The 12,500-nt window shown below is 42.8% G+C and overlaps 1 protein-coding gene across 1 annotated transcript in view; it reads left to right on the forward strand.

The window, feature by feature from the left end:
* LOC125951268 (uncharacterized) overlaps positions 1–6,182 on the forward strand; it is a 10,061-nt gene extending 3,879 nt beyond the window's left edge. Inside the window, exon 5 of the mRNA XM_049679982.1 lies at positions 1–6,182. This exon is cut by the window's left edge and continues 591 nt beyond it. Coding sequence (XP_049535939.1) covers positions 1–1,121 — 1,121 coding nt within the window. The 3' untranslated portion in view covers positions 1,122–6,182.
* The last annotated feature ends 6,318 nt before the right edge of the window (positions 6,183–12,500 follow it).

The raw sequence follows: 12,500 nt of genomic DNA on the forward strand, positions 1-12,500 counted from the left end.
GTGCAGGAGGAAGCAACGTGCAACAGCAGCAGCCACTTCAGGGCTCTGTAGGAGGGGGAGGCCATATGGGTGGCAGCGGTGGTAACCAGAATAAGGCGGGCATGCGGGGCAATAATCAGGGTCTCGGCAGCGGAGGTGGTATGGGCGCTGTTGGTGGGGGCGGCGGTAGCGTTGGAAACATCGGTATGAACCGTTCGAACAACATGGGTGGCGGTAACAACCGTAACAACCAGAACCGCAACAACAACAACTACAACGATAATAATTCGTTCGGTGGTGTTGGTGGTAGCGGCAATTCCAATGTGTTTGGCGGTGGAAACAATAGTAACTTCTCGAACGATAACTTTGGTGGACGCAATAATGACAACAATTTTGCGAACGACAACTTTGGCGGCGGCCGCAACGATAACTATTCCAATGATAACAATTTCGGGGGCGGTCGCAACAACTTTGGTGGCAACCGCGGCGGTGGTGGCGGGAACAATAGTGACAATTATGGCTCCAATCGCAACGATAATTTTGGAGCTGGCCGAAACGATAATTTCGGTGGCGGCAGCTCCAACTTCGGTGGAGCCGGCAGCTCGTTCGGTGGCTCTGGATCCGGCAGCCGATTCAACAATGACAACGATGGCGGTATGTTCAGTGGCAACAGCTCGAGCGTTGGGAACAACTCCTACAACAGCGGAATGAGCAACCGGGGTAATAATTCGTCCAACAGTCGCTTCAACGATGATAACATTGGAGGCGGCGGTGGCTATGGCGGAAGTGGCGGTGGTAACAACAACCGCGGCAATAGCTATAATGATAACAATAGCTTTAGCAACAACAACCGCGGGGGCAACAACCAGAAGCCGCAATCCCTGTTTAATCTGGGAGGAGGAGGCGGTGGTGGTGGCGGTTCGGGAGTTTCCGGAAACAGTAACAATATGTCGTACAACAATTTCGGAGGTGGCAATTCAAATTCGAGCGGCAATAGTTTCCGCGACAACAACAGTGGCGGCGGGGGTAAAAGCTGGATGAGCAACAACAACAGTGGTCTCGGAGGAGGCAGCGGCCGGTCCAGTAACAATCAGGACAATATCGGCCGTTTGGCCGGTAGTCTATTTAGTCGCCGATTCTAAAAAAAAGGACATGCATTTTACTTTATCTGATGTGTCGTCCAAATGCAGCTTGAAGGAAAATCCGGTTGAACGGTTGGAGATGGTGGTACCGCGCAAGTTCAAATTGATATCCATACCAGTATGAACGGAGTTCGTATTTGTAAGATTCCTCAACGCCACCCCGCTCATGCTCAGCTATCTGTTCACCCTCAACGCCACAAAAACCCACCAATGTGAATGCTAGACCCGAGAAGAGCCCTGTTTTCTCTGCCAAGAAGAGTAAGGACGATAAGGAATAGATAAGAATGCAATGCTACACACCCGAAAACACACGCACCTATACATACATGGGTAGTAGATTCCTTTCTAAACGTATCTCTGATCGCCGATGTTACAAATAAGATCGCTCAAGACCGAGCAAAGGACTAGCGATCAATAGTTTTATTCTATGTTTAATTGTTTTGCAACACCAAGCAACGCTCTGGACTCTGGGGAATTGTATAAGCCGGATGCATCGTTCATAACGCAATCTCTCACCGCCTCATCCCCTAGTCCTCATCAAGGGACGCTAATTGTACGCTCTGCTGCTTGACCACAGAGGAACGGTGGTATGCATTATGTACAAGTTTCTTTTTGTTTTCTTTCTTCGTAAGAAAAGCATTACCCTTGTTTTAATACTAATTAACAACAATGTGTGTTGTGCAAGGCAGGGTGAACAAATCGAAGTTAGGGATACTGATGAACAGAGTCGCAGTGTGCACTTCTGACGATAGTACGCGATCTTAAAAATCCATGAAATCTTCGGAGGCGTAAATATTTGTCCCCTTTTGTGTTTGTACATTATATGCAAAATGTACGCATACGAGAGAGAGAGAGGAAGAGAAAGAGAAAACTGTGTGAGATACTCTTTTAGATAATTAGTATTTAAGATAGAATTGAAGTGAGGAGCGAAAGATCACAATAATTAACGGATCATTAACAGCAGATATACTTTAGAAATTCATCCGGCAGCAGTACCCCAGCGGCAAACAGCGCAAGCGATGTGAATATTTTATGCTTTCCCTTCGAAATAAGTATATCTGATGTAACCCATCTGTGGTGCATGCATACAAAAACTGTGTAGCGCCAACCATGGTGGCAGCATTAAGGACATGAGCACACATGAAAGCACTCTTTGTGTCCTATACAGTCCACAACTATACAAGCTCTCGACCGTGTGGTCAGATGCTTGGTTGCCGTGGACATGCAGCATACAAGAGGCATGCGTTTGCAGTGAATTCTGAATCCGCTTTTGGTCTAAAATAGAAATGCGGCAACAACACACAATAAGTGGGTCGACAAGGCTATCCTATCTCAAACCAAAAGACAGTATTTTGGGTGGAAAGAAGAGGGTTCAATGGTGTTGAGGGATTTAGAAGAAGAGTGAATAATTCGCGTGACAACATTTTCATCAACCAATAAGATCCCAAGGAATGGCAAATTGCAAAAGTAGGAAAAAACAGCTGCTGCCCGCGCTATACATTTGCACGATTGTGACAAGACAAACACACTATACACGATTGTGTTTTAGAGGTAAGTTTTGTGGCCAACATTATTGATTGATTTTAGAGTATACGGAGTAAAACCGTCTTGGTTGGTCACAAAACAACAAACACACAAACGAGCAACGGCCGCGTGCAGCGAGGTGTAGCATTCAGTGCGCTCTACTGAATGAAACCCTCCTAATTTCGTTCAGTTTAAGCCAACTTCCAGTGGACCTTCTCTTGGCGTAGAAGATATGTGCCCCCTCCCCTTTTGTGTGTGGAATAATCGGCACTTAGCATCTCGAATGCTACTACCAAACCAATCGACACATACTATTTAAATAAATTTATCAAAATATAACCTACAGTTTATCTGGGTTTTCTAGTTGTCGTGTTTTACGTTTGTTGTAAAGACGGACAATACACCATTACGGTTGAAATGGGTCTTAATGGGGCAGTAGTCTCTTTCCCTTCCTTATCTTAATAGATCCTTTGCAGTAATCAAAGCGAATGCCACAAGGAATGGCATGCGAGGTGTGCGCCATTGCCCCGATGCTCTTCAGTACCACCACTATCCAGATGCGAACTAAGCATGGATATGGATAGTAGGAGCCCACCTAATCCACGACCCCCGCATGATGCTGCACACGCACACTGATACTAAGGTACACCATACGCCGCACAGAGCCATTCACAGTCCAATTGAACTGTTCGCGTGTGTTTAGTGCGAAAGGTGTCGAGGATAGCGCGCAATTGTTTCAATGTAGCCCGGTTACACAGGAGAACTTATTTCCAGCAAAATAACGATGGTCTTTCTGCGAGTACGAAACACCACCGAATCGCTTCCAGAGTATTCTGTTGCGTTGCTGTTACGTCCACTGTGAGACACAACGACACACGGGTGTACACCCTCCTATCCTGCTGAAGAAGGGACACTCTCGTTTACAAAGCGCCTCAAAAGCTGTACTACGCCGCTACCAGCTAAGACTAGATTACTGCTGCTGCTGCTATCACCGGATGCTTGCTACGGCAAAATCGCATTGGCTGTGCTGTTGGATAGAGGAAGAGACAAGCCCTTCCCCCTACCACTCCATCTACGAAGAGAACACTTTTCCCGGACCGAGAAAAACACGCAGCACCAAAGATGGTGCGTAGTGTTCTGCGTTCTTTCGAACTTCTAATGGACTGGTTGGGAAGGGTCAGTCATAGCACTAGTTGCCACACGATGTAAAGCAAAGTTTGTTTTCTTTGCTTTGAGTAAGTACAAAACATTTGTCATTCTTTAACCTACCAGTACACGGTATATCTTTCTTTCTCTCTATCCCGCTCTACCTTTCTATCTCTTCATCGAGCATATGAATGCAAATGCGGAACGGAACCAATCACGCGGCAATGTTGTCTGGCATAGAATCAACATCAAGACAATCCATCGTCTTAGGGGTACTTTACAGTCCTCATCGGTGTACTCTACAGATCTTGCAAACATAATGGCTTAAATATTTGGTTGGTTTTCTAGTTGTGCTATCAAACACTATTTTTTGCGTTGTGGAGGTCCTCTGTAGGTGCCACGTGTAGCTGCTGCATTTATGATATAACCCCAGCCATCTGAATTAGGTCCCATCATCACTAGTAACTCTACGATGGGTAAAAGAAACTCTATGATGGGTAATCCGTATGCACATCTCGGAGAGAGTTGTGAACAACAAATATCTGTCGCGCTCATCGTCATCCGTTGTTGCTGTGCGAATGCAAATATGTGCAACTATACAACGCTGTTGTATGTTCTGCAACATGCAGAACACGAGGATATAGATCTCACCACAAAGTCCTCCGAGCAAGACGGATGCATTCGAACGATCTCCAGTAATATTCGAACGCTCAGCCAACCTCTCTAATGCCTTACTTACAGCAAGCACATGCACGTTCAAACTAGCTCATTATGATAAGGGCAGGAGTATTAATTGCGCTTTGTATTTCCCTCTCGATTTGCGCCCGTTTGACAACAGCGCAGTGCTGGTCATCATAAAAATTAGGCGATTAATGTACTGGAACGTCTATCACACGCCTTTCGGCTGAGAATTTTGTTTTCAGAAAACAGTGATGCTATCATTATACATATTGTGGTATTGTCAACCACCAGAAACACAAATGTTTAAAGACATGTTTTTACTGCTGCTCGAATCGCACCAACTCCTCGCTCTCGAGGAAGTAAGTTGGTACAGAAAGGAGCGAGCCGAAGGTATTGAGTGTGATTTTATAGTTGTGGCTTCAGGCCTGAATGCAATATTCACACCGTCCTACCCCCAATCTTTTCCTCATTCCAACTGTGTATGATCTTTAAAATGTAGTACAACAAATTGATCCACTATATAATATAGCACACCGTCTTGATATAGATAGGATACCAAAACCCGTTTTCCTGTTACACCATCATCATGTTCATCTTATCGATTTTAAAGTGAACACCAATCCCGTATGCCGTGCGCATGCCACTAGCGCGCACACAAGAAGTATGTTTGGATAAAACACTATTTTCTACTTGTTGGAATCTTTCGTATCCATACCCTTTTCTTGGTTACTGTTTAACTAGATATTTTGCTTCTAGTCATTATTATTCTAACTCATTATTCTATTTCCCAGCTCTCCTCTTCAAATGCTATACATACCTCATCCCACCGAACAGTTTGCTACTAATCTTTACTTTGATCTTTCCTTTAAGTGTCACGAGTAAGCCTGTTTGGTATCAATACGATTCCAACGGAAGCGATGTGTAAGATGAACTTGTTATACTATTATATAAATCCACTAATGAAAACATTCCATAAAATGCACCCATCCTTCCTGAATCCTGGATTTTGGATTGCTACGGGCGGACCCATCCAGCTACCGGTAAATATGGAACGTCGACTTTTGACCTGCTGTACAACACTGGAGTGGTATTATATTGAATGTATTTGTACCCGTATATGTTGATAATCCTTTATAACTATATAACATTTATTAAATAATATTTCGCTATGCTCACGAATATAAACGAAAAATTCCTGTGATCTTCGATGCATCATCGATGCACGAACGGCCGAGAGCCAACATACCTGCAAACTGTGATAGATTTAGTAATTAAGAAAGAGAATGCATGATGTGTACCGGTTTGGGGGCGTTGTGAAACTGAAGAATTGGAAGAAATACTACAAAAAAGCGGCCAAGCGCCATCATCCACCGTGCAAAGATACGCATTGATGGATGGTTGTGTGGGTCGGAGGAAATTGAATAAAAATGCATTCAAATGGCTTGCCATCATCATTATCCCGGGACTCATGGTCAGACTCATCACGGCGTGCCACACCACATTCGCGGGAAGATAGCAAAAAATAGCACCCTCCGAAATCTACGGATCAAAACTCAACAGTCCGCAGACAACGGTAAAATGCTGTTTTTTTTTCTTGTCACCGTGCGCTCTTGGTGTCGTGTCTCGCCGCTATGGTAATGATCATGTGATGTGTTGTACAATGCAAATTCCTGCGGAACTGTTGATGGTCCATTTGATCTGAAATCCAAATTTGAGTGACTTTCAATCTGTTTTTCTTTCAAATTTTCATTGTAAATTTCGTTTTAATGTCGTTCTTGGTCGCTACTTTCTTCTCGCTTCCATTTCTCTACCGTGTGGTTGTATGTGTCCTCCTCGACTCGTCGTTGCTTTGATTGGCGCGTTGCTCTCGTTCCGTATGTACTCTGCACTCTTGAAGACACGTTTGATGACGAGCGCTATTATCAAGCAATAACGCCAACACCGGCGATGCCGGTACCGGCCACCATACAGGCGGTAGCACCGGCGAGCGCTGCCACGACTGTCATCACCAGCGACAACACGTTTCAATCGGAATACATACCGGTACCTAGGGATGAACGGTACGAGTTTGCGGCCAGCATGATGCCACGAGATACACGCATGTACGATTCGGCTGGCCTCGTATCATCCGCTGCTGTGGCGGCAGCGGCCGTCGTCGCTGATAGTGCATCGGGTGGCAGCAGTGGCGGTAATCCGCTCGTCCCGGTATACCGTGGTGATGAGCGACATTACTATCCAGTCGTCAGTACGATCACCAGCTCGTATCTGCTAGATAACCGACAGTACGAACAGTCGCTCAACTCACCGTCGATGATGCATCACCATGACCGGCTATACCAACCGACAACGCACACCATCACTAGCGGGATGCTATACAACGAGCGATCGCACTACGAAACGGCTGGCGGCAACTTGGCAGCTATCGCTGCAGTCGGAGGCGGCGGCAGCGGAGGACCAGCACCACCTTCCCATCTAGTGGCCGGTCTTGCAAACAGTGGCCCCGATTGCCATGCGGTCGACATAATGATGCGATCGGATCCAGCGTCAGTCGCGGCAGCAGCTGCTACGGCGGCCGGTATCGAACATGCCGAGGCTTCCTGGCGTGCGGAGATGATGGAGCGGCAGGATGAGATCGATCGCCAATATCTTGTGCTGTTGCCGCGTGAAGATAAGATCGAACCACAGGATGATCTCTGAGTGGTTCGATTCGCTCCGGCCGTACTAAACTCTTCCTGCTCATCAACCTCCTACCTTGCTGCTGCAGCTGTGGATGCAGATCTTCTGCTCTACGACAATGAGCTCTCGTTTTCGTCGGCTGGAAAAGAGGGACAACGGGAGGAAGGGGTAGAATAGCCCGAGGAGTACAGTGAAACCTAGTACTATGGAAGCTGGAGCCTGTCTCAACTACGTCTCAGTACGTGCTCCTTCCCACTAATGGAAGCGGTACGAAAGCCACGGAAAATGCCTTACACCCCTGCCAGTTACTAAGCGATCCTTGAAATGAAGTGTTTTATACGGGGAAAGCACATCAATGACTGCGATTGGATCGTGGGGACGTTACTGTACACTCGTAAACACGGAATGGATGTGGAAATGGTAATGCCTACAGTTGAATAATACCATTAGAGTCTTGCTTTCGTAATGATCGCAACGGATGGCTATGATTACTAGTCTTCTTCTTCTACTACTACAACAATAACTACTACTACTACTACTACTACAGTTTCTTCCTTCGTTGACACTGTTGCTCTGGAATATGGACATTGGCAGACTCGGCAGGCCATAGTGATAGAAAGTGCATCTCGAGCATCCCTAGACCTAGAGGAGGGTAAAATGATAGACAATGAAAAAAGATACGTTATAATAAGGTATTCTCTTTAGTATTCAAACTACATCATTTCACGCGATTCACGAAACGAGTCAGTGATTCGAGATACAAGGCTTTAAAGACACACAACGAGAACAACAAGCAACTATTATGATAACAACAAAAAAGAGGTCCTTCTAGAGGCAGGTCAATGTTGTATAAATGGAGGAGAAAGGCCAAAGGCCAAACGCAGCCAGGAAGAGGGAAGCTGCCGAGACTCTAATATTAACAATTATTCTAAAGCGTTGTAGCGATAGAGCAATGCACCTATGAAATGTAACAGTAACGTAAAGATTGAAGGCTATTATAAGCAACAGTAAAACACACCCGTTTGTACGTTGATTGTTTTGAAGGTTTTCTTGAGTTTTTTTTTGTAATAAGATATCCTTAGGACAATAATTAACGAAATAATCCATACAGATGGCGGGACAACCAAGGTAGGATAGAGTGAGCCAGATCGGATTGCTCTTGAAAAGAGATGAAACAAGAAACATAAGTAGTTTCTCTTTAGAACTTGAGCAACCCATAGCTGCAAATGATTCGCGAATGTTGCCTAGTGCATGCCGCGCAGCCCTCAGCATCATCAGCGTCTCCTTGACTGTCGCGAGCTATAGGAGTGAAACATAAGAAGCAGAAAGCAAGAAAACTTTACCTAGCGTGTTCCTGGTAGTGGCAGTTCGAATTAATCAAACATAATAATTTATATTAACCCGTTTCAATACTGAACCGATAGACTCTAGTTAAGTAACGTTTGTTATCAACTTAGAAAGACAACAGCAATATGCGGAGGAGAACTTACGTAAGACGAATGATTAATGCAGCGTAAAAGAAAATGCGAACAGAGGAACGTGTGTTAAGAATTTATATTGAAAACAATAACTGGCCTTAAACATATATATACATATAAAGTATATACATATATATTATATTTACAAACCAACGAATCAAATAGTGCCAACTATTTAAGAGACGATTCGAGTGCGGCGAAACGGCACTAAGAAAAGAGTGGAAGATTTTCTTAAACAAAAGGGAAAACGCGAAACCAAATTAAAAAGAAGAAACTAGACAGCAGTTATCGTATCTTGTACTGCAAAGGATTCGATGGAATCGAAGAGTTCCATGATATTTGTACATACGATATACACTCACATCTCATCCCGAATAACGATTGAATTGGCAGAATCTTTGCGAAAGGCGCACACAAGCACTCCTTCGCGAGTTGCAATCTCTTGATCGTATCTTTATGCCAAAAAAACGCATACACTTGTATGGTAGTTTGATTAAACATAAAATCTTTATATACCAAATTTACTTATCTATAGACGAGACTGTTTCCAATTTGAGTCATTTGTACGTAGAAACAAGCGAAGGTGAGGGTGACGCATGAGTGTACGTAAGCTAAAGCATAAAGCTGATCATTGGACTCCTCTAACCCTCTCTTACTATTTGGTATTAGAATATTGCTCAGTATGACTATCCTACCGCTCTTTTATTGCTCTACTATTGTTACCATCAACAAACACAGAATCCGTACTACAATTGTTAAGACGGAACGTATAAATTGATAAATTATTACTCAAGCCAAGTCGAAACTCGTACTACCATTATACGATCGAAAAACAATTCATCCGCGGTTTGAATGATGTTGGAGTGAATCTTCACGGTAGACCCTTCGAACTTATTTTCTGATAGTTTGATTAAACGAGACTAGTAGGGAATGTCATGAGTTAATGAAGTTTTTCAATTGAATGTTTCACATGGGTTTTCTCTGCCCTGCTCCCATTGTTAAAACAATTTTACTTACCATACCATCTGCAATAGCGCAAGCAAAAGACCAGACGCCTTACCGATACCAATCGGCGATAACATATGTGCTGTGAAGTACTTACAAAACGGAGGCCCGAAACAGTATGTGAAGAAAACCTGCTTCAGAAAGGTAAAGAAATGCAAAAAAATTGTTGCTAAAAAAGAGCGGCAGAAGAATGTGATCGGAATCATTGGAAACTTGGCTCATTCTATGAACGGATTTTATTTAAACTAATTTTACAACCGCTTTTCTCCCCATTAAAATTAAAGTTTCTGCCTATACTATTCAGTATTTTCTTATTAATTTTATCGAAATATTTACCGCTTTCTTTTTTTCTATTACATAAACACTTTTGGTATTATCAATTGGTTGTTCCTGCCTTCTCGAAATCAGGAAACAATGTGAGACATCCAACCGAACAAGATAGAGCAAGGGAAAATATATGATATTCTCTGCAGAGAGTGATTGCCAACGTTCAGAGTAACGGTGGTTGGCTTCAAATTAAAGTTCTAACCATCCTAAAAGAAAGGAACCTATAAATGCGTTACCGAAACGAGTAGTGATATTTAGAAAAATAATTCAAATGTTTAATTAAAGTACCACTTTACATATATACTGAACATCATATTATATGATAGGATATCTCTTATGATAGACATGATAGCGAAACGAAGACAGTAAAAGTGATGATCGAGCGGATCTTGTAAACACAAACAGAAAAGAACTTACGGAGAAAATGTCTTGAGAGGAGGATACGAACGGTTGGGGAGAGTAAATAGAAAGTAAAGAGAGAGAGAGAGAGAGAGAACCCTTAATACACGCCTTCCAATATTCAATAAGCAGCTGAAGTTAGATTTTTTATAGAATCTAGAATTAGAAGCGAAGTAAAGAACTGTAGTTTTCGATAGTGTTGACTTCTGAGGTTGAAGAATGGTACTTAACACACATTTGCTTCCTATTATTAATAATAGATACACCAATACGTCAGTTAAAGGCTGTTTCATTACGTTGCGATGGACAGCATAAATGCCCTGGTAGTATTTGAAAAAGAAAAGCAATGCCGCAAAAGCCCAGGTTGACGGCGATGAATTAAAAAAGAAGCAATACAACTATATACATGCAATAAAAAAATACAGTAACAACACAGAATGACCGGGAAAACCACGTTCAAAATCAAATGCCATTAGGATGTTAAAAAAACTAACCCAGAAGTAGTAGCAAGTTACCTTTGAAAGTATATTTACCGATGGAGCTAAGCCAAAACATTATTGCGCAAGATTAAGCGAAATAACCATTTACAACAAAAGAAACAACCCAAGGACAGAAGATAAACGAATGATACAAACGAGCGATTTGCGCATTACAAGCTAAAATTACAACAAAATCTCGATGCAATGGTAGTCAACTGGATACCTCAGTACTCCCAATATAGCAGACGACAGAAAGGGGCAGAGGGAGCATTTGTGGGTTTCAAGTTAACCAGACGTACGAAACATTGCTCTGGGTATGGAAGGATGTATAAAGCCCTTACTGCTTGCTTTGTATTCCAGCATATTTCACATGTCTCCAAACGCGCCAATGCCAGTTACACCCCCTACGACTGCCTTTACCCACAATCTTATACCGTATTGCCACAGAAGTGGTCGGTTGCTGAACTTTCAAGTAAACGCCCATATTTAAATGAAATTGAGACAGAAAAAAACCCAAAGGAATTAATTGCAATTTACCCCAGACTACGCACATTACACTACTTTCCGATAATGCACCATGATGAAGGTAGACTAAATTACGGATTATTCGTATTGAGGTAATCGTTTTTTGTTTTTTTGTTTTTTTTTTGGGTAAGGGACGACTCCAAGGTAGGCAGAATAGAAGTTGTATGTGGCACGTGTGATAGAAATTTAGTTTGAAAATGGCCCAAAACATAACCAGAAACGACACGAAATCAGACAAACATGGGACTGGCCAAGAATAGGCGGTATTATAGTCAATTAAAGTACGATACGCGTGTATAAATGGTTAAAAATATGCGAATGCATGCGATACCCGGAATCAACGGCTAGAACGCAGGAGGAGCGGGTGTGGGTAACCTATGCTTGCATAGTTTACGTACTCTTTCAACTCTATTGGTGCCAAGTTTACACTTTTTCGAATGAAACATTCTTAAGGTAACAAAACAAAACAGGACTAAGATGAGATTGCTATAATGTTCTCTTAAGCGCATGCTGTTTTGTTGAAACGGCGTGCTTGAGACGTAATGAGATCAACCGTCGTGGTCCATATGTTATGCCAATTGTAATTATTACCAGAATTCCTACCTTTAACGAAGATGAATCGAGACCGCGCAGAATGATACTAAATAATCACATGTAGAAGCACACTTAAAGTTGTTTGATTGGTAAATTATAATAGTAGTATCCTTTCCGCACGCTTCATGCAGAGTAATTATTGTTTTATTGTTCAACCACGCAATACCATCAGAATGTCTGGTCAATATGTCTATTATCTTGACAAAGAGAAATCAATCATTTGTAATCGCTTTCTTTAATATTGCCATCGATCCTACGCAACTAAAACCCAGTCAGCTATCTTTAAATATACACACTATTCTGTTCATAAGCTCGCTGTCGGCCACAAACATTTAGGAAATGCACTTGTCATCTCAAATTCGAGAAAGAATAATCCGAATGCATAACTACAGTACGTACGAGGCCATTTTGTTCTCACACCCCCATTTATGAAGGTGTCCTTTGCGTTTATTTTCGCTGCAACTAGAACGCACGTGTGCAATGGCAATAAGGAGTAGGTGTATTTGGCAGAAACGAATACGAAACGGAAAAATGGACGAACTAAA

This window comes from Anopheles darlingi, chromosome 2 (assembly GCF_943734745.1).
Source record: "Anopheles darlingi chromosome 2, idAnoDarlMG_H_01, whole genome shotgun sequence".
NCBI lineage: Eukaryota > Metazoa > Arthropoda > Insecta > Diptera > Culicidae > Anopheles > Anopheles darlingi.